This window comes from Rhipicephalus sanguineus, chromosome 1 (genome assembly GCF_013339695.2).
Source record: "Rhipicephalus sanguineus isolate Rsan-2018 chromosome 1, BIME_Rsan_1.4, whole genome shotgun sequence".
Lineage (NCBI taxonomy): Eukaryota > Metazoa > Arthropoda > Arachnida > Ixodida > Ixodidae > Rhipicephalus > Rhipicephalus sanguineus.
Genome location: NC_051176.1, coordinates 35,949,518 through 35,973,493, shown reverse-complemented (window position 1 = coordinate 35,973,493; position 23,976 = coordinate 35,949,518). Strand labels below are relative to the sequence as shown.

Here is a 23,976-nt window from a genome sequence, read left to right as displayed (position 1 = left end):
GTGTACAGAGGGCACTCTACATTTTGAATATGGCCTATTAGCAGATTGAGCTTGAGGGTCTAGCGCATCGAATGACCAATTGCAGCATACGTTGAACCACACCCAATTATTCTGCTCGTCTACCGAAAACGCATTGTGTTTTAAGTTTATAGAATAAATGTAAGAACCCTATTAAAGTTTTGCTTGCGTACAAGTACGTTATTTAGCTCTTTCTTAATGTACAATCAGTCAGTTTCTACTATCAATTCAATTGCAAGCAATCGTTTATTTCTATATTCAGTTTCTTCTATAGTTATATTCTACATTTTCTACATTTATTTAAATTATGTGCGGGAAGTCGATGTATTTGGCATTCATATAAAATTATCGAAAATAGGAAAGGGGTATTGTTGCATCATTAGTTTCTCGCAACCATTTTACACAATAATAATTCTTACTCATTTAACCTAAGCTGACATTTTTGACCTAATAGCGAATCCAGGTGTTTAGTAGGCCATGAACAGAACATTGTGGTAGGATAAAGAGGCACTTCTCATTGGTGTAGGCCGCTGTGGGAAGGGTTTTAACTTTCACACTAACCTAACCAATATTTTGCAGACCACAAATTCCCTCGCCACGACCCCCGCCTTCATTTCCTCCTCCGCCTCCTGTGGCTAGACCTCCGTAAGAAAAGCAACAACACTGCACTCTGTGTAGTTCAGTAAAAAATATCAGCCATGAACCCGCATGGAATTTCCCTTACAGACCCCCACCACCTCCTCCACGAAGACCCCCTCCTGGGCCTCCTCCAGTGCCGAGACCCCCGTAAGACTTTCCAGCCCAATTCTCCTAACTTCCTTGAAACTTTTCAACAGCTAACGGAAAAATTGTCATTTGCACATTTCCAGACCACCGGGTCCACCTTATCAGCCACCAGCACCCTCGCCTAGACCACCGTATGACTATATTTTTTATATTTCTCTACAGTCGTTCGTACCGCTTTCCCATTAGGTTTCTGAATATATCTTCCTCGATTTCTCTCGATACCATGCTTTACCAGAGGTTGCAGTTTTACAGCGCGAGGACCACCAGAGAGGAGACGCGTGCTGCAGCCTTTAACCACAGCCGTTTTTATGTAAAAATGTTGTGTTCGCCTTATGAAAGCCAGCGCACTCAGCGTTTAGGAATTCTCTATTGGTTTGGAACAGTTGTTTGGTATATTCTGCTGCGTGTGTTGGTGCAGCTTCAACATCTCAAAAGTTTCTTCGAAAGAAAAAAAACTGTAAAAATGAAAACGTCAAAGATGCAGCCTGCTACGCGATGGACGGCTGGCAAAGCCATCCAATGTAGTACGGCACATTGATGGTTCCGCATGGTATGCCTACCCCCAGTAATTTTCTACGTTATATTGCCCTCAGGTACTCTCTAAACAAAATCATAGATGCGATCGACCGATGCAAAGGACATCTCATCGATAACAGAGATGAATCGAGTAAGAAAATATTGACGTTTCTTTTTTCGCTAGAAGCAAGGATGCAAACGCAACCTTGGAGAAGGGCATAAATAAACGGCGACAAAGCAGACTGGTGGGCTAGTTTACCGGGCATACCTTTAGAAATAGCGCAAAAACAGACGTGGACGCAAAACAATGCTGAAAGAAGCCCTATGTCCTCGTGTCCTCTTTACAGGCTTCTTGTTTCTTTTTACTTAACCTACCCCCCCCCCCCCCCAAAAAAAAAAGAAGACTTAGTTCATCGATTTCTAGCTGACTTTCTGTTGTCGCTGAAGACAAGGCTTTGAGGATTTCATGCTGTAATTGATCACTGTCTTTATTTATCTTGCCAAAATTACTACATGATTATGAGGCAAGGCGTAATGGGGGACAGCAAGTTAGTTTGCACCACACGGGGTTTTTTTGTCGGGCACCGATATATTAGTACACAGGTATCCTTACATTTTTAAGCCATACAAATGCGAGTGCGGGTGCGTGACTGTGAATAGAACCCGAATCTTGGAATGCAACATCCTTGCGTGCTAAGCTAACGCGGCAGGTTATTATCATGGCCCATAGCGATGTATATGATCCTAGTTTCGTGGCCACCGCATGTAATTCTGCTGGCGAGTTGTCTTTATGTTCTGCGTTTAGCGACAGTAATTCATTGGCCACTTGTTTTCCCTCATTAGTGTTTTGGCCGGAAAGGCCTAATCACAGATCGTTTAGTCACATAACACAAAAGGCGAGAGCAGCTCTCATCACGGAGAGAAATATTTTTTTCTGCGCTTGTTGGCGTGTTGGGCTTTTATTTCTGGGTGAAAGTCGTGAGAATGATGCCACACGTAAGACGCAGATGCATTAAGAGATTCTGTGTGATTCTGTTCAATGTAACTTTGATAGGTACGGCAATATGTCATGTCAGAATGACTCAGACATTCTGAAAGAAAACTTCATCGTGATGCTTGAAATTCAGCTCACTTCTAGCTACGTTCAATGAGGTATACTGTTTTACCTACAGAAGAAAAAACTGAACATACGTTATGGCATATCCTTTAGGGGCTTCCTTATCATTCTATTTGCACGTTTGGATTGTCGGTATAGGATTTATCGGATAAGGGCGCACCGCACCCGAAAAATGACACTATGGAACACGAGGTATGTGTGCCTTTTCTGTGTTCCCTCGTGTCATGTGTATGGTGCGTTACCCTTCAATTTGGATACTGTACTCCTCACCGATATGTTCTTTTGTATGTTATGCACAGGGGGAGGGGGAGGGGGTGGAAAGAAAGGCGAACAGCGCGGCGCGCTGTTTTCATTACGATCTGAACTTGGTGGCAATAAAACAATGCTAGAGGGGATGACTCTAGCGGCTCTACCATCCAGGCTAAAACCACTTGAAAAGATAAAATGCGAAACAGCAGATAACGTAGATGCCGCACTCTTCGCGTTTCTTTCCATCACCCCTGTACGTGAAGGTTTATGGGCTAATAGCAAATCCTTGTATTTGTTAGAAGATAGATAAAACATTCAAGTAGAATCAAACGACTGTCGTCATTGGTGTAGCATACGGTGTGAAGACTTTCAGCCTTCACAATAACCTGACCAATATATTGCAGACCTCAAGTTCCCTCCCCACGACCCCCACCTTCGTTTCCTCCTCCGCCTCCTGTGGCCAGACCTCCGTAAGAAAAGCAACAGCACTTCATTCAGTGTAGTTGAGAAGTACATACAAGGTATCAGCCATGAACTCGCATGGAATTTCCCTTACAGACCCCCACCACCTCCTCCACGAAGACCCCCTCCTGGGCCTCCTCCAGTGCCGAGACCCCCGTAAGACTTTCAAACCCAATCCTGCGAACGCCCTTGAAACTTTTCAACATCTAAAGGAAAAATCGTTATTTCCGCCTTTCCAGCCCCCCCGGTCCACCTTATCAGCCACCGGCACCCTCGCCTAGACCACCGTATGAGTACATTCTTATATTTCTCTTCAGCCGTCCATACCACCATGCTGTTATGTTTTTCAATATGCTTTCTTCGATTTCTCAGGCTAGTTTCTTTTTTCCGCGGTGCGAGTCCTACAGGTGTATATTTGTCTGCGCTATCATTCCTACTGTGTGAACGAAATAACCAGCAGTGAAAGTGAGTACGAATGCCTTGGCAAGGGATCATCGATGGCAGTGAGGAAACATATTGAGAAAACGTTCATAGATAGATAGATAGATAGATAGATAGATAGATAGATAGATAGATAGATAGATAGATAGATAGATAGATAGATAGATAGATAGATAGATAGATAGATAGATAGATAGATAGATAGATAGATAGATAGATAGATAGATAGATAGATAGATAGATAGATAGATAGATAGATAGATAGATAGATAGATAGATAGATAGATAGATAGATAGATAGATAGATAGATAGATAGATAGATAGATAGATAGATAGATAGATAGCATTGTCGTGTTCCAAGTTAGTTCTATATAAAGAATAACTCGAGTTACAAAGTTCGAGGTAGTCGGGTGCGACATTACCATGGCTGCATAAACAATAAATATGCAGCATTTGTAATGACATTATCACAAAGTATGTTTACACGCTTTTAGTAGCAGTAGATTTCATTCCCTCATAATTGTGGAATATCTCATGAAGCGTTCTTCATCAGTACAACCTGAAATTCCCAAAAACGTTTTAATATTGATTGAATCCGTAACCTGATCGCTATAATGGCCTCCCGAACCACACTAAACAATAAACATAAACATTTCATATATATATTAGCACGTAACAGTCAATTTCTTTTCACAACTGGTAAGCACACTTATACTGATATTGCGTTGGACACCTGCAACGCTCATAGTCATCGTTGTCGCTTGCACTGAGTACAATGCATAGAACATTTACACACGACTGATGAACAATTCGCAGACCACAAGTTCCCTCACCACGACCACCACCATCGTTTCCTCCTCCACCACCCGTGGCCAGACCTCCGTAAGAAGCGAAAATACTCTACCCTTCTTCGTTCGCTATTCACCGGTACGCATAATATGTCATGTATGAACCAGGAATAATGGTATCTTACAGACCACCATCGCCTCCTCCATCCAGACCCCCTCCAGGACTTCCTCCAGTAGCGAGACCACCGTAAGACTTTCCTGGCGTGTGTTGACTATTTCGTTAAAAATTACTCAAGAGAATTTTAGAGCCAACGCATTATCATTTCCGCATTTCCAGTCCCCCCGGTCCACCATACCAACCACCAGCACCTGCGCCTAGGCCACCGTAAGAAAGCATTTCAATACTATTAGTAAACCTCGTTTCCCTTCAGAAATCATTTTATTGCAACAACAATTATTTGGACAGTTTATGCTGTCGCCGCGGGAGCCACCGTGATGTTCCGTACATGTCTAGGTATTTATATACAGTGTGTTCTTTTTAGACACAACCGATTTTTTATAAAAATTCTATGAGAGTCAGGCTCCTGTCGTTTTGGCTCAGGAACTCTACGTTAAGGCGGAAATACTTTCCCGCTGCTAAAATAACGTTGACGCGACTAATTAACGAAAACTCAACAATTAACTATTTAAAACTTGACCTGAGGGCAGGCGTTTATATTACAAAGTTGTGGTTCGTCCCAATTTATGGCATACCTAATTTCCAGAAATCACAAAAGTTGCACGTAGTTCGAGATATCCATCGTCGGATTTCAAGGGCGAAATCGAAACTGATCGCGCTCGGCGTGCACAAGGCGTGGCGGAGCACCGGAATGACACATGGCAGGGAAATTTGAACGAAGTCGCGCCACAGCAGAATCTGGTCGGAAAAATCGGCAAGCATTCTGAAATGTACTAGTAGACAGCTTAATGTTTGCGTGTGATGGGCGTTGCCTATCTGTTTCTTTCTTAAACTATAAAAGGGCGCGAAAAACTATTTTGCCTGTCTGCAAGAAGCGCCGCAGTGGCCGCTCCTGAGTTTTATGCTTCCCATGCAAAGAAAACGTCGATATTGCGGTTTTCGTGTGCACACTTCGAAAGAAACAGATAAGCACCAAACACTACGCCCAAAAGTAAGGCGATGCGCGGGCACAAGTGAGATGACTTAAGAGCTTTTCACGGAAACATATGGCCACGGCACACCGTCATTCAAATTTGGCCACTCTCATGTGACGGGTAGTTCCTCCCTGACGTAGCAGAACGGTCTTCGTTTGACGAAATTTTGATTTCGTCCTTGAAATTGCCTACTGAGTTCGCCAGAACTGAAGTTGAAAAGTTGCCAGAAAGTAGCCATGGAGACAACCTGAAATTTTCGTTGCCAGTTGGGGTAGCCAGGTAGCGAATTTGGCGAAAAGCGGCGACCAACGGCAACCCTGTCTGCATCCGACATGTGATGATAGTTGGTTGACGCTTAAGTGGATTTTTTTCCTACGTTGTTGTCGCAAAACATCATGGCTGTGAAATTATATTTGACTGTGCGAATTTCTTAAGATTTAATTTTTAAGGCAGCGCGAATGACTTCAGCACAAGTACAAGAAAACCACAAGACAAGGCACTCACTAATAACTGAAGCGGTTATTGCGTATTGGAAGGAATAAATGCTCAGAAACACCACATGCTTGCCCATCAGAAATCACGTTCTTCACCAAAGGTATTAAAGACGGCTGATTTCACATTCTGTTATGCTGATAGATAAAATGGCTCGATTATTTCACGAGCGTTTTTCACTACGTGCCTCAAGATGACCTTCGTTATCTGTAAAAGTGGCTAACAATTACATGTACGAAATCCAGACTACAGGTTGGATGAGGGGCTACCTCTGAAATATGAAAATTTTTGAAAACTTTTAGAGAAGGATGTGCAACTGCTGCCGATATATTTATTTCCATACGACAGTGGAATGCTGCAAACAACAGAGGAAACGCAACTAACAAAGTGGTTGCGATTACTCACTGAGCACACGTTATTTCTCTAACATTTTGTAGTCGTCTTGTGCACTGCGTCACAGGCCCGTCTAATTTTGTTTCGAGAAGAAAAAGCATTTACACCAAAATTTTTAGCAATCTTCTTGGAGCGATAGTAAAACCCATGCACATATGCTATTGTATGGCAGTTGAAGATTAAGTGACGCTGTTTGATGTCCTGAATTTTTCGCCGTCTGTTGCGTCCCAACCTTTAGGACCAGAATAAAGCAGCTAGCCCTACAAACTGTTGTAATATTTCACATATGGATTTGGTGCTAAATTCATTGGCTTAGCGTTTGGGCGGGGTTCAACTCCATATGCTGGCAGCTTCAAGGATTTATGCAGCCTCTTAGAAACGCATCACCTAGCAAAATCTGGGAAGCCAACGTGTTTCAACCGAATACTTGTTCCTGGAAGCTGTACGCCAATGTGGCATGGCTTGTTTAGGGCCTTTTTTAAAGGCATTGTATGCAACACCGCTCTTGAAAATGGTAGAGTGGAGATAGCGATAGTTCAAAAGCGAATGTTTAGATCCCGCGGATTAGCCCCAGCAAGCGTGATTTGGTTAAAATCGCATACATAAGTCTAAAAACCGAATACAGCCACTCTTTGGCAAATCATATCTGAATGTAAAACCAAAAAAATTTTTTTGAAGCCTTCAATAAATCATCATGAAGGGAAGACCTATCATTAGGTAGTAAAATCACAAAATGATCAGCACAGCGAAATATTCTTATCAACAGGCTTTACATCTGTCCTACTGTATCAAAGCCGACAAGATATCACTGAAAACAGGTGCCACCTTCGAACCAACCCGCGTGACCGACTTTTGATTGTATAGGGTACATTTCCAGGTGGCAAACAGCGCTTAGGTAAAAACCGAAAAATTCCATGAAGCCCTCTACAGTGACACCACAATTGTTTCCAATACCAATTGCTCGGCCGCGCGCACCGACTAGCAAAGCGCGAAGCTCTTGCCGCAACCACGCAGCCGCCCTCCAGGACCTTTGGCGTCCGTACTTTCGCTTTCCTTGCGGCACGGTTTTGGTGTCAAAAATTTTGATTTAAACAGAGCAATATTCAAATGATAGATTTCCACATCCTTACACTATGACCGGAGCAGAGGTCGCTGCCGGGCAGGACTCTTGTTTGGGCGACTTGGCTCATAATCGCACTGCATTTTCATGCTGCATTGCAGCAGCTGCACTGCAATAAATTATCCCCCTATTTCTCTTTCTGGAAGCGCATTATTGAGACCTTTTAGCAACCTATATTTACACGACTATTTAAAAACTTATGCATAGATTTCTATTAATGGTTTCTCTTCTTCCCGGCACATCGAGTTAAGAAAGGCAGCACGCAGCTGAATCTAATATGATAAATTTTCTCACCCGGTCTTTTTCTCTTTACTTTTCACGTCTTCAGGTATAGTAGTACGATAGCACGATTTTAGGCTATCATTCTGTTATCATTCCAATTAATCCTACAGACACACAGAGTGGGAAATGGTATGAACAAAATAATGCCATATATTCGTGCCCAACGGGGTATGCTAATTTGTCGAACTTGTGCTTTCATGGCAGAGTACTGACTGCTTTGTACATTACCATATCCAGACCCCCACGTCCTTCCCCTCGGCCACCGCCTGCATACCAGCCCCCAGCACCACCTGTGGCCAGACCACCGTAAGACGTTATGGCTTTCGCAAAACACGTATATACGCATGACCACATCGCTCACAATCACTGTCTAATCCTGTTTTAAACAATCCCATCTTTCCTGAAGACCTCCTCCCGGGCCATTACCTCTCCCCAGAATACCGTACTTTGATTTTATGTAAAAGAGTCGTAATGCAGACCACACACAGCGACTGCACATGAGATGTGCTCTCGCATATCACTCCTTATCAAATTTCCATCCGCTCTCGAATCTGTTTTCTCGTTATTTAGCTTCAAACTCAACGATTTACTCCAGTGGGAAGAATGTCTATATCCCAATACGAACGCTCCAGTTATTCTGAAGCTCTTGGACCACCGTACGAATTTCCTGATGTTCCAATTGTATCTACTACGAAGCAGTCAGCGTCAGTATACATAGAGGTGCACACCCTTCCGTGAAAAACAAGCGAAAAGAGCTTAGCCTTTTTTGTAGTCTCATATGTGTGTATACTGTGTGGCGTTTGAGCTTCCGAATCATGTTTCTTTACTAACAGTCCACTCGCCATTTTTGGTTATACACCATTAACGAAGAACAGTACGTGGCAGCGGTGGTGGCTTCAGTTAATGCAGTTTCGAACATGCAATTAGAGCGAAACGTTCGAAATAGTTATGCTTAGAAGAGTGTCAGCGTCCCAAAGCTTAGACGTTCTTATACAGTGACTTTATGGGGCTTGTGGCGGTACGGTGAAAGCGTCCAAATTTTAAAGCATGTCCGCGAAATCGGCACCTGTGGCATCTTTATTACTGACGCGTGTTGGCATATTCCATCCGATATCACAGTTTTCTCGCAACCACCTGTCGTCCCCTATTTTGCTTTCTGTCATGCAACCCGTTTAACACAATTATTGCTCAGAAGAACAGAATTCTCGTGGCGATTGAGCATTGTTCTAAGTGGGTTCCACTGTATTTGTAAATACTTACCTCATCTAGATAGGTCCAGTCATACACACTTGAGCATACGAAAATTAGCAGAACGCCTTTGCAATTTTTAAAGGAGTTACTGGAACTTAAGGTTGCTAGATGCAGATCAGATATGTGGCATTCATTCACGCAGTGTTTCGTCGATAATTAATATACGTGCATGGCAGTGACCGTGTTATTTATTCAGATGTCATTAAGTCCATTGTGGGTATGATGGGAATAAACTATTAGCAAAATGGTTGCTACGGAGGTTCCTGTCTCAGCGTTTTTTACCGCGGATGTTCCTCAAATTTGTTTAGCAAGGTCCCCATGCAGCAAATGTTTCATTTCTAATGATGTTTACATTTTTCTTGAACCTTCATGGTGTATTTTGTAACGTTAAATCGAAGCAACGAGTAAATATCTAAAATAGAATGAGCGTGTTCCTGGCAGATCATATTTACACACCTTCAGCAGAAGTGCACTGCATTTGTCTCATTAATGTGGAAGGCCATGTCATGAAGCGTCGTTCATGAAAACGTCCTTATTATCATTAAATATCTTGATCTGGTTTGAATCTGTAAACTTACCGTAGTTATGTCTTTGGCGGGCGCACAAACCACTAATCTATAATCTCTATAATCTACACACACACACACATACCCGCATATATATATATATATATATATATATATATATATATATATATATATATATATATATATATATATATATATATATATATATATATATATATATATATATTAGCATTGAACAGTCAATCTCTTTTCATCACCGGTAAGCACACTTACACTAATGTTGGGTTACTCAGCTGCAAGGGTGCTATCCAGCGTAGAAGCTTCCACTCTCTAAATGCCGGGAACATTTGCATGCAATTTGCAGACCCCAAGTTCCCCCAGCACGACCGCCACCATCGTTTCCTCCTCCACCTCCCGTAGCCAGACCTCCGTAAGAAACGAGAATACTCTACCCTTCTTCACTATTCACCTGTTCGCCGAATATGTCATGTATGAACCAGGAATAATGCTGCCTTACAGACCCCCACCACCTCCTCCATCCAGACCCCCTCCAGGACTCCCACCGGTGGCGAGACCACCGTAAGAGTTCCCTAGCATCTCTTCATTATTGCATTGGAAACTTTTCAGCAAAGTTTTAGAGTTAAACTTTGTCATTTCCACATTTCCAGCCCCCCTGGTCCACCATTCCAGCCACCAGCACCTGCGCCTAGACCACCGTATGAGATCATTTGAATATTATTATTATACCTTATTAGCGTTTCGAAATTTCTTTTTTTTCCTTTGAGCCTTTGTCCCCTACGCCGCCATATTGCCACGAATGCCTATTTCTTTATCTTTATTTCAGCCGGCTTCACCTACGAAAAAACTGGTGCCAGCATACCAGCTCCGGTGCAGTCCGCGCTGCAATGCTTGTGAAGCTCTCGACTGCATTAGACTATTATTATTATTATTTGGTTTGAATACATAGAAAACACGAAAACACAGAGGAAATAGGGAGGGAACAGGCTGACAACTGCCACCTAAAGGGGCACAACGCCTGCCTGCTCATTTGGGAAAGGGGAAACATTGGGGAAAGGAAGATAGGGGGGAAAGAAAAAGGAAAGGAAATAGGTAAGAAAAAAAAACAAATAACACAGACGTAAACACGAATAAGTGGTCACAAGGAAAATTGTCTATACGCGCGAGGCCAAATCGGTGTTTTTTAAGAAAGTAAGTAGGGCTCGATGGGCCTGGTCGCGCCGAGCAGCACAACCCCTCGGGAACAGGCAATCATCAAGGTTCGTACACTTGAGACCAATAAGTCCATATTCCTTGATGAGCAGTGCTCGCTGCATAACAAATGCGGGACACTCAAAAATTATGTGTTCTAGTGTCTCACAGGAGTCACACGACGTACATGATGGACTGTCTACACGACCTTGTCGGTATAAGCGCTCACACACTAATACAGAGCCAACTCTTAGCTTATATAAGAGGGCTCTGTCACAACGAGGCAACCCACGACCACGAATACGGGGAGGGAACAACCCGCGGCTTGCGACACGTTGGTCAGGGTGCTGCTTTAAAAGATGTCGGCGGATCAACAGACGAGCGTTGTCTATCAGGCATGAAATTTCTTGGCAGTCGCACTCGTTGTGGGCACAACTTGAAGCAACGTGATCGGCCTCTTCATTCCCAGCAATACCCACATGCGAAGGACTAATATGATAAGATTGCACACATTACTCGAGAAGTCGAGTTGATTATAGCTCTCGCAAGCATCACCGATAACGCTGGAATGTTCCACCACTGATCGAATGATAGCATTGGAATGCTCCAACACTCAGGGAATGATAACGTTGGAATTTTTCACCAAGCTATGAACGAATTATTTGGTGGGCTCGTAATTAGGAATGTAATTATTTTTTCCAAGCGCGAAATTTCAAGAAAAAACTGCGTGCTTTCTCAATTACATTTGAGAAAAATATAGTATGTTCGCTTCACTTACGGCTTAAGAAATTGACCAGAATAGGAAACAAAAAAGTCAGACTTTCGCTCGAAGGGCGGAGAATTGAACGCGATAGCGAAAAATTGGAATGTCATACGAAGAAAGGCTAGCAGCTCACTCCTTTTGCAAGCACGACCACTGCAGCAAGCGAAGTCTCCCTCGCGCGGTTTCAACGCAAAGATTGTGATCAAAGAGATAGTACCACGAGCATAGGCGACCACACCCTGTAGAGTAAAGTACGGCGCCGAAGGCGGGCAGCCCCACTCCGGCGAAAGGCGGGCGAGGAGACGCCCTGAGTGTGCCATTTGGTCCTTTCCGCCATCTTGCGGGTGATACTGAACACGCCTCTGCCACGTCGAAGCCCCTCAGAGATGATCATAGCACCAACGGTAAATGGTGTATGTAAATAGCTCGCCGTTAGTACGCTGGAGGATGTATACGTTGCAGCCGAGTGGTTAAACGCGTTGCTCAGCGGAGTGAGGGGCAGCAGGTTCGAATCCCCAGTCGCGCGCTTCGGAAAATATTTCTTCTGAGCTATTTTTCTATGTGGGTTTTATATACAGGGTCTGTCCTGAAAGTAATGTCTGAATTTATTGTGACGCGACTGTACGTCGTAGCGCGGTCTAACCGGCTGAAACTGGTAGTGGAGGAACAATCTCCAAGGAGAGTTCATGCGTCTCTTTAAAGAGAGTCATATGCGTGGCGAGTTAGGACTCACGAACGACTTTTTTTTTTTTTTTGTCTGAGCGCTCTCCAGCTAGAGGCGTCCTTCGGTTTAGTTGTTGTGTCCGTTGCATTTCGTAGACACATGACCTATTACTCCACCTTTTCGAGCTATGAGGAGTACCTGTGGTGATGCTCAGTGAAACACTTCACCTAAAAAAAAAAAGAACGCGCGTCTGCGGGAATAGGGACATTTAACTTGTACGTATACTTCTTTACTTTACCGTGTTACCGGATCGAACCTGCGCACGCGCGAACCTTTACCAAACGTAAACTACTCGCCGGATAGGCTTTACGTTTACGGTCCTATCTCGCAAATCCACCTTCGTTCGTGGCTACTCGCGATATCCGCTTCGCGGAGACTCCAGCCGCCTAATCAAAATATGCCGAAGTGCGAGCGCCACTTACGATCACCTTGTTTCAGCCGGATTACCGAGGCTAGAGCGACCTAGAATACCGAATCCGTATACGTGAGAGGCCTAAAGCCCCTGAGATGCTAGATAGGTGGCGCCATCTAGCGGGGACAAGGTGAACCAGGCAAGCACAAAATTTTTATTGCAGAAACATGGGGCATCATGCTTCCAACGTAAATGCCTCGCAGCGGCATAATTACGATTGAGTTGCCTACTCAGCGAAAACAAACGTGTCCATCACTGTGGTTGCAGGAAGCGTCACAAGATGTCGACACCATCGTCTGGTAACCCAGTATTGCTACACCCCTTTGATTATATCGGGATACTGCACACGCTAAAAACCTCTTTTATGAATTTACCGTAGCGGTAGTTCAATATTATCTCAATTAAATGTAGTTTAAATGCAGTTATCATCACCATTTAGTGGTTTGCGCAAACGTAAAGTTATACGTTTACGCGCGTACGTAAACGTTTACGTATGGCGAGCTAAAACTTTTCTAAAACATGCGTTCCGGTAACACGGTAAATTCAATCCGGTATTCCGGTAACACGGTAACGTTAAAAAGTATACATACAAGCTAAAAGTAACTAATGAAAACGCGTACGCCAACGTCAGAGAGTGATGACTGACTTGGCCTCGCCATGCAGTTTTCACTCGCTGACTTTGGCGGACAGGGGTCGTCACGAAATCGGCGCCCATGTCCACCAAAATTAGACCTAAAAGGAAACTCGTACGAGTGAAAGTATAGCCTACCGCCACCCTTCTGCGTGGTAGTGTATGCCTAATGCGCCGCTCGTACAGTTGGCGCGTATTGCCGCGGACAAAAAGTGTAAGTGTTTAAAAGTACTCTTGATTGCTGCGTCTAGACTTTGGCTTAATGCTTAAAGTTCCTGACAGTCTGATAGATGGTTGCAGAAATCTGACGCACATAACTGGTTCCCTATGTCACTTACAATGCAGATTGACGATACTGTAACACCTAATCTTCAGCACTTCTCATTACTAGCAACATCGCAAACAAAGCTCCTATTTGTGTATCGTCATTCTTAAACTATTGATATTCCTCGACGAATACTAGGCAAAACATATTCTCCCCCATTCACAGACCTCGGCGCCCAGGACGGCCACCGCCTGCCTACACTCCTCCGCCCCCCTCGGCGATACCACCGTAAGGAGCTCGACATCTTCCGTTTGAACTTGGATAATTAGAGCGTTTGCAATAACCAGGCCGTCACTACCTTAAATTGGGCAGGCGTTACACTCTTACACAAGGAGCCGATAGCCTGCCTCTACTCATGTAAGGCAAGTAAGCCGCTACGAGAAAGTACTTTAGTATGGCATTCAACCGACCCCTTAAACGCCCTATACAAGCACTTTTGTTTTTGTCTTTTTCAAAGGTGTGGAGACATTATTGAACCATCTACTACGCGTTTCTCAGGCAGTACGCAAATGGGCACCTGCCCAGGAACCTGAAATATTTTTGGTAAATATGTTGGTCCATAACTTTCGAATTACTTTTCTGAGATATTAAACACAACGTGTCACGTATTCAATACATATTATATCTGTTAACGTACTCGATCACATTAACAGATGTAGTATTGAGTGGCAGAAGTGTGGAACAAAAAGAAAGTAGGCGGCTCATAGCTGCTAACCCATTTCAAAGGTCTCAGCTGTAATGCATCATCGGCATCATCATCATCGTAATTCTTGTGTGTAACACCTGCCCAACTTTTCTAAGCGCATCAAAAATGTTTTTCCTCAAGCCTTTTGTCTAGAGGGAAAACCTTTACCGCGGTCCCACAGTAAAGTACGTTGTACTGTAAATCGTATGCGTATTTATCACCGCTCAAGTAACGAAGGGATTCGGTCTAAAACCATGTCACTGTGTTCCCGGCATTGTCAGGGCGCACTTGTTGCAGCTTACCAGTACGGCCTAATTTCAATGTGTCCTAAATAAAACGTTTCCTTGCTGAATTGCGAATTTGCGATCACCATTTTTCCCATTAATCAATTCATTTTGTGCGCTCTATTAAAGAACATTTACGATGTAATCGTAAACCTGCTATTCAGTAGACCATGAACAAAACATTTCGATAGAATAAAGAGACACTTCTCATTGGCGTACGCAGCTCTGGCAAGTATTTTAACCTTCACAATAACCTGACCAATATATTGCAGACCTCAAGTTCCCTCGCCACGGCCGCCACCTTCATTTCCTCCTCCACCTCCTGTGGCCAGACCTCCGTAAGAAAAGCAACAACACTGCACTCTCTCAACTCATATTAAGTCGATAGCGTTAAGAGCTCGTTGCGCAGAATTTCCGCTGTCCGCGTCGGCGCCGTTGCTTGTGAGCGAAAAATCGGCGTTGTCCTTGAGAGAAAATTTGAACTAGACGCAAATAAATGAATAATAAAAACTAGGGGTGTGCGAATAGTGAAATCTCATCTCGAATCGAATTCGAATCGAATAGTGCCGAATAGTGGCTAAGAATATCGAATATCGAATCGAATAACGAATAGTGTATTTACACGAAATGTGTACCGCCAGTTACGACAGGACAAAGGAAAAATCAGGGACGCTACGGCGTGCTCACAGCGTCATTACGCCCTTGTTCGGGAGTGGCTTTTCTGTCAGCTTTTATGGGCGCGCAAGCATGTTGATAGAAGAGCCACCATTCCAGTCAGCAGCGCCACTCATAACCTCCTAACAGACGGGGTTACGGCAGCTAGTTTTCTTTCCCTATGGTCGCGCAATACGGCTCATCTGACAACAGTAATGTTCTGCTTCATCGCCATGTGTGCTCCGCGGCCCGGACCCAAAAGTCTTCAGGCGCCCGTTCACAGCAGCGTTTTAACTGCGCACCAGAACGATGGGAGTTTCTAAAGTAGTGGTGCGTTGCGCGCAGTCTCGACTGCCCAGCGTGAACAAATTTTTACATGCAAAGCCAATCGCCGAGGGTTTGGCAGGCCAATGCCAGCTCGTGTTACTCTGCTTGCGGGCATATGCGACCGAACTACGCAAGAGGTTCGTGCCTTCGTTTCGGGAGCGATGTTGTGAAGGACTTGACAGTCTTCTCATGTGTTTTTCTATGTGCAAAAATGACCTAATCTCCTTTAAGATCAACATGCGCTGGCTTTTGAACCAGGATGTCGGTGAAAGTTGAACGAACGGCGACGTTAGCGTTAGTTGTAGTCACCCCACCCTAACCAAACTGCACCATTGGCCTTCGTCGCGTTTTAGATATTCGTCCTTTCGAATAATTCGAAACTTCGAATACTAGCTATTCGAAAGTCGAATCGAATTATTCAGTTAGGAACTATTCGATTCGAATTCGAAACTCGAATATTCGCACACCCCTAATAAAAACATAAAACAGGCTCTCTGCGTGGCAACAGGTGTTCTGCCACACAGCCACACCAGTGCTCGAAACTGCTTCGTAAAAAAAAAAACGCTATAAGAATGTCATATTGCCGCAGGAGTCTCCTTAACTATCCTTGACACATGCAATATTGCCTGGCAGAATCATTCAGCCGCACCAGGCGTCAAAACATGTGAATTGCGCAACGAGTGGGCGGTTTAAAGCTGCCCACCCATTGCAAAGTGTGCAGCTGCGCAGGTGCCCTTGGCACCTTACGGACGGGCAGTAGTTACTTCGCTAATTTGCAAAAGGAAGAATTATGGCGTAGTGGGCACTTCGCAACTGCACTTGCAGTAGGCAAGTTTGAAACGGCCGCTGTTACTCGCACAAACGTTCTTTTTCATGCGGTATGGTTGAAGGCGATGCGCACGAGGCCCGATTGCCCTATCGCTTGAAGCCGAAGCTCAAGCGTCCTCCAAGTTTTTACGTCAGCCGTGAACCCGCATGGAATTTCCCTTACAGACCTCCACCACCTCCTCCACGAAGACCCCCTCCTGGGCCTCCTCCAGTGCCGAGACCCCCGTAAGACTTTCAAGCCCAATCCTTCTAACGTCCTTGAAACTTTTCAACAGCTAACGGAAAAATCGTTATTTCCACATTTCCAGTCCCCCCGGTCCACCTTATCAGCCACCAGCACCCTCGCCTAGACCACCGTATGTGTATATTTTGATATTTCCGTAATGTAGTCCACAGCGATATGCCGTTATGCTTCTGAATATGTTTTCTGCCATTTCTCTCGATAGCTTCCTTTGCCAGAGGTTACAGTTTTGCACTTAAAATGGGCGCGAAGGCCACCGTATGCAAAGTACATAGCTTCTATTATCAAAATGAATTCAGTATAACCTTCTTCAAATTCTTTTTTTCTTACTAGGAGCGAGCAGACAAACACAATCCTGGAGAATACCATAAATAAGCGCACAACAAAGCCGACTGGTTGGTTGGCGACCCGGCTTTAGGGTCAGCGCAAAGACAGACGAGGACTCGAAAAAAAGAAAGTTGAAAAAAGCCCTGTGCCTCGTGTCCTCTTTGGAAACTTCCTGTTTCTTTCCGCCTGTCCTAAAAAAAAAAAACGTCTGAATTCTTCGATCTGCTCTCTTCACGGTAAACCAAGGGCATTGAAGCTCTAGCGATGTCATTATTGGCTCTCTTTGTTTGACTTACCAAAACTACGATATGATTATGAGGCCCGCCGTATTGAAGACATCAAGTTCATTTTGACCACGCGGGGTTTTTCATCGTGCACCGAAATTTAGTACACAGGTATCCTAACATTTTTACCACATCCAAGTGTGGACGCATTGCACAGAATGGAACCCGAATCTTTGAATTTAACATCTCGACTCCTTACGACATAAGCAACCACTGCAGGTTATTCAATTATGGCGAATATCGACATATAAGATGCGAGTTTTGTGACCATCTAATATAATTCCGAATTCTATTTATGTTCTGGGTCTAGCGGCGATAACTCATTGCTGACGTGTTTCAGCTCACTACTATCATGGCCGGTAGGGCCTAATCGCAGATCGCGTAGTCACATAACACTGAGTGAGCAGCTCTCATCACCTGCGAAATATTTTTGTCTGCGCTTGAGGACGTGTTGGTGTTTTATTTGTAGTCGAAAGTAGCGAGAATGGCGGCACACGTAAGACGCAGATGCATCAAGGAACTTTGCGTTATTGCATTCATGACAACTATGATAGGTACGGCAATATGTGATCTGAGAATGACGCAGACATTTTGAAAGAAAATTTAATAATGATGCTTGAAATTCAACTCACTTCTGGATACATTTAATGAAGTGTAATATTTTTCCTATAGAAGCGAAAACAGTACACGAATGACAAGGTGCTTTTTCAGTAGAATATGCAAGATATATTTACAACAGCGGTTGCAGCGCTGACCGGTTCAGCTCAGAGTTCCAGCTCTTCCTCCTCTTTGTCGGGCGCACACGAGCATGATCCGAGAGACTGGCATTATGCATACAGCAATATGCTATGCCATATTTCCGCGTTCAAGTGCTTCGTTAGTAATGGAGTGTTAGTATGGCACCTTCTAGGATAAGGATTCACCGCACCCGAAAAATGACACGATGGAACGCGAGACACACACGCATGGCGCCAAGTGTGTCCGTTTTGTGTGTTCCCTCGTGCACTCTGTCACATCTGCTACACCTCGTTTTCGATAATAATTTCTTTTGCATATTATGTACATGAAAGATTAATAGCTAATAGCGAATCCTTGTATTTAATAGAAGATACATAAAATAATCAAGTAGAATCAAACGACGGTCGTCATTGGCGTAGCATGCGATGTGAAGACTTTCAGACTTCACAGTAACCTGTCCAATATATTGCAGACCTCAAGTTCCCTCGCCACGACCCCCACCTTCATTTCCTCCTCCGCCTCCTGTGGCCAGACCTCCGTAAGAAAACCAACAGCACCGCACTCTGTGTAGTCCAGAAGTACTTACAAGGTATTATCCATGAACCCGCATGGAATTTCCTTTACAGACCCCCACCACCTCCTCCACGAAGACCCCCTCCTGGGCCTCCTCCAGTGCCGAGACCACCGTAAGACTTTCAAACCCAATCCTTCGAACGCCCTTGAAACTTTTCAACATTAACGGAAAAATCGTTATTTCCACCTTTCCAGCCCCCCCGGTCCACCTTATCAGCCACCGGCACCCACGCCTAGACCACCGTATGAGTACATTCTTATATTTCTCTTCAGCCGTCCATACCACCATGCTGTTATGTTTTTGAATATGCTTTCTTCGATTTCTCAATCATTATTTCCGCATTTCCAGCCCCCCTGGTCCACCTTATCAGCCACCAGCACCCTCGCCTAGACCACCGTATGAGTACATTCTTATATTTCTCTTCAGCCGTCCATACCACCATGCTGTTATGTTTTTTAATATGCTTTCTTCGATTTCTCAATCATTATTTCCATTTCCAGCCCCCCTGGTCCACCTTATCAGCCACCAGCACCCTCGCCTAGACCACCGTATGAGTACATTCTTATATTTCTCTTCAGCCGTCCATACCACCATGCTGTTATGTTTTTTAATATGCTTTCTTCGATTTCTCAATCATTATTTCCGCATTTCCAGCCCCCCTGGTCCACCTTATCAGCCACCAGCACCCTCTCCTAGACCACCGTATGAGTACATTCTTATATTTCTCTTCAGCCGTCCATACCACCATGCTGTTATGTTTTTTAATATGCTTTCTTCGATTTCTCAATCATTATTTCCGCATTTCCAGCCCCCCTGGTCCACCTTATCAGCCACCAGCACCCTCGCCTAGACCACCGTATGAGTACATTCTTATATTTCTCTTCAGCCGTCCATACCACCATGCTGTTATATTTTTGAATATGCTTTCTTCGATTTCTCAATCATTATTTCCGCATTTCCAGCCCCCCTGGTCCACCTTATCAGCCACCAGCACCCTCGCCTAGACCACCGTATGAGTACATTCTTATATTTCTCTTCAGCCGTCCATACCACCATGCTGTTATGTTTTTTAATATGCTTTCTTCGATTTCTCAATCATTATTTCCGCATTTCCAGCCCCCCTGGTCCACCTTATCAGCCACCAGCACCCACGCCTAGACCACCGTATGAGTACATTCTTATATTTCTCTTCAGCCGTCCATACCACCATGCTGTTATGTTTTTCAATATGCTTTCTTTGATTTCTCAGGCTAGTTTCTTTTTCCTGCGGTGCGAGTCCTACAGTTGTATATTTGTCTGCTCTTTCATTCCTACTGTGTGAACGAAATAACCAGCAATGAAAGTGACTACGAATGCCTCGATGAAAACACATTGAGAAAACATAGATAGATAGATAGATAGATAGATAGATAGATAGATAGATAGATAGATAGATAGATAGATAGATAGATAGATAGATAGATAGATAGATAGATAGATAGATAGATAGATAGATAGATAGATAGATAGATAGATAGATAGATAGATAGATAGATAGATAGATAGATAGATAGATAGATAGATAGATAGATAGATAGATAGATAGATAGATAGATAGATAGATAGATAGATCGTCGTAGAAGGTATCACACAGGTCCTGGCACTGTAGGAAGGCATTTTGGCTACGATGTACGTTATGGACACTTTTTTTCGACGTTCCGGCCGTTACACCTGTCTTCGTCTGGGTATGCCCGCACGAAGGATCGTCCCAGGGGCGGTACCTCAGAATAGAGTGCGAAAAAAGTACGTCGTGTCAGAAATACCTTGCAATAGAACGCCTCTACGCTGGTCCGCTGGTCTCATTCTCTTTCTTCCTCTGCCTTCGCGCCAGACGAGCCTGAGAGCCGGAGCCCAATGCCGCTCTTCGTCATCACAATATATATTTTTCTACCTAAATTGCAAAAATTCCACTGCTCATGCAACCATTGGCAGTAATTTCAAACATGAGGCTTCCATTCGGACAATTTTAGCTGAGTGGAGCATTGTTTGTTATTCCCCAAAAATCGGGGATGGGAGAATGGGCACATGGTTACCATATGAGTCGGGTTGGGAAGGTGGTGTTGGTAGACATTGTATATTATTGAGGTGTGTTAGTTTGCCGATATTCTCGTTCATTCCGACAGGCATAAACCAAATTAAACCAAGCCAAACATTTATTCACTTTGCGAAGTACGGTTATAACGTGAATGATACACAGAAGAGGGTCCCAAGATCACTACACCGTACCTGTTCCCTCTTTACATGATTATGGTATGCAAATCACGAATTGAGCATACAATTTTGAAAATATCCAAAGCATCAAAAGGAACGGGAACCGCGTTTATTTAATCCTCTATAAGGCGATTAAAGAACTGTTTGGTATGTTGTTCTGTTGTAGGAAGAGTTCTTGATTGGAATAGTTGCTTGGAATGTGCAGCTAGACACGTTTCAGTTTTGTATTTGGGTCGTAATCCCGGCGCGCATAAATCATGCATTACTCGTCTGAGCGTGAGTGAAATTCAGGACTTGATAGATAGCTCAATCTACTTGTTCATTCAGGAAGAAGTGGGAATACTGGAAGTCCATTGTCATGCTTAGAATTTAGCTCACCCATATGTACGTTTATTGATATTAACTTTACCTGAAGAAAAACCGATCATATATCATATAGATAGTATCTCCTGTACATTTTTATTCGTGTCTTATTCAGCCATTTCCACCCTTCTCAGAGACAGATCTACTTATGGTTTGTTTAGATTTCTTGACGACATTTAGCTCTTCTTGAGAGAACTTGTGTGCACGCACAACTGACCATTCATAAAAGTTTGACAACCTTACCTTAATTCCTAATATCTCCAAGTATGGCATTGTGAACACATATCAGGTGAAAGTTTTTAGGACGCCTTAAACGGAGGTGACCAAGTAGATACTCATTGCTCGCGATACATAATGTATAACAATACATAATGTATATAATGTATAACGATGCATATAAAATGACCATGTTTTGTTTTATTGCCTCGCTGTTTGCACAGCTCAGGTCTCTTGTTGAATGTTAAACATCCTATCGTAAGCATGTACATGAATGTCAAATTTACGTTTTAGTTTTGTACCGAAATATTTACTCTTATCGCGCTGTCATGTACAACGCCTCCTGGGTCCAGTCAAGCTGCTGACGGCAGCTTTTAGCCTCAGAGGACGTTTGTAGTCTGTAACTAGAAGAATAAAGGTTGAAGTTGAAGTTGAAAATGACCGCCTCGAAGGCAGTAGGCTACCCAGAACATGGCATCTCTTTGTAGGTGACGACAAACTTAAGGAGCCAAAAACTTGCAGAACAGATTTAACAAAACAAAAATTAGCCATGAATCTGAAGTTTCACAATGGTTTACAAAGGTGACACAAATGCTACGGCCATACATTGTGGGTGGCATTTTCTGGCGCGTTTTTTGACGTTTTCTAAGTTCTAAGCAATGGCCGACCCTTGTGGCTACAAAGTGTAAATTTCCACCATAAATAACTACATGAACAAGGTCGTGTGTTTGTACGTGTACAATATAAAATTCATCTGTCATGCTCTACAGAATATGGACGTGAACAGAAGAACATTTGAATGATACATTTCTCAAGCTTTAGAACATTGCCATAAACGGAGCAGACGTCAAGGTGGCAACTCACTATAGGGCAGGACTTTGGTTTGAACGAGTTGGTTCACATTTGGTTCTTTGTTCAAGGTCGTCCTGTGGTCTGTCTTCTTCATCCCTATCTTTTTTCGCTGCCTTTTCCATCTAACATATTTATCTAACCTATGGCTTCTCTTTACTCTTTGGTCATAGTAGTACGATAGCACAATTGTCTTCTAGCATCCTGTTATTCTTCAGCATAACATTACAAGGTTCAATTCATGGAGGGTTGCAGAGTAGGAATTAGTATGAGCAAAGCAATGCCGTATGTTCGACTACAAGGAATATGTACTGCGTATTTGCTGTCTTGCCTTGTCATGGCAGAGCACTGACCGCTGTATATATTCCCAAACCTAGACCCCAACGACCTTCCCCTCGGCCACCACCTGCATACCAGCCCCCAGCGCCACCTGTGGTCAGACCACCGTAAGATGTTATACCTTTCCCACAAAAATTATGTATGATCGTATGCCCGCACTAACTGTTCAATCCTATTTTTGACCTTTCTTTCCTTAAGACCTCCTCAAGCACCACCACCTTTCCCCAGACCACCGTAAGTAGTGATTACTTACCTTGATTTTATATAAAAGATTCATAACACAACCCAAGCACTAAGACTGCACAGGAAATATGCATTACTACAGATCACCCCTTACCCCCATGCCGTAACAATTTTGCACTGTTTCGTCGCCGTCTTGGCGTTCTCGGCAAACTTGGCTAATGGGAACGATAAGATACTCCCAGACTCAGCTCTCCAGAATGTCTGAACCGAAGGCCTCACCAGTTTTTTGACCGCCGCACCAATTTCCAGACACACGACTCTCGACTACCACGAAGCGGCGCCATCTTTATAAACAAACATGAGTACACACTCTCGCTTGATATTCAGGGGGCAAAACCTTTGTCTCATATTTGCGTGTACTCTGTGCCATTTGAGCTTATGAATTCCTTCTTTCAATGGTGATTGAGCCACAATTTTTCTTCTACAGCGTTCAGCAACGTCAATTTTAGGCGAGTATTGCATAGGCCATGTCTTGCATCGAACTGTCTAAAAAAATGTTGATATGTAGGTACTTACACATACCTGCATAAATAGGATAGATTGAGTGATACGCCCTTGTGCGTACCACAAACCTCGAACGCCCTTTGAGATCTTGACACCGAGTTGTGGGCATCTTTATGTACTAATGACCAAAACAGCAGTACCTTGTTTCAGATCACACATGTTGTATTCAGCCACTTAGCGCTTCGCAGAGAAATCCTTAATATAACAAGCAATGACATAACGGCATATTGAGAAGCGTTCAGGTCTCTAGTATGCTTTACGGTAACATTTTATTTGCAAATACGTTTATTATACACATATGTGCCAGTCTTAGCATGTTTTGGCGCTGACTTTTCGCCTGTTAGTTTTAAAAATTAGCTATGCAACATACATTTCTTTTCCTAGTAAGCTGGGGACAGTGGGCTTGAAGTTTCTGCTCTTTTCGATCATGCTAATTATGCGTAAACCGTAAATATGTAAATGTGTCTAAACCCCTTTATCGTGTAGTGTCTTTAACATTCTTTCTAACACTATATTATACTAGATCCTTAATTGTGGAATAGTGTGTCAAAAACCGTTGTTTGAGTTTTAGAAATCCTGTATTTTGCAAATATGCGCGTATTACAGGAACT

General features: G+C 43.6%; 1 protein-coding gene across 1 annotated transcript in view; it reads left to right on the top strand.

Annotated features, from left to right (window-relative positions):
- Window positions 1-23,976, top strand: part of LOC119380888 (basic proline-rich protein) — a 188,822-nt gene that overhangs the window by 147,827 nt on the left and 17,019 nt on the right. The window contains exons 16-26 of the mRNA XM_049412809.1: window positions 745-804; window positions 888-935; window positions 14,901-14,966; window positions 18,654-18,713; window positions 18,950-18,997; window positions 19,102-19,149; window positions 19,256-19,303; window positions 19,410-19,457; window positions 19,564-19,611; window positions 22,657-22,725; window positions 22,817-22,852. Coding sequence (XP_049268766.1) covers window positions 745-804; window positions 888-935; window positions 14,901-14,966; window positions 18,654-18,713; window positions 18,950-18,997; window positions 19,102-19,149; window positions 19,256-19,303; window positions 19,410-19,457; window positions 19,564-19,611; window positions 22,657-22,725; window positions 22,817-22,852 — 579 coding nt within the window. The remainder of the gene's footprint in view (window positions 1-744; window positions 805-887; window positions 936-14,900; window positions 14,967-18,653; window positions 18,714-18,949; window positions 18,998-19,101; window positions 19,150-19,255; window positions 19,304-19,409; window positions 19,458-19,563; window positions 19,612-22,656; window positions 22,726-22,816; window positions 22,853-23,976) is intronic.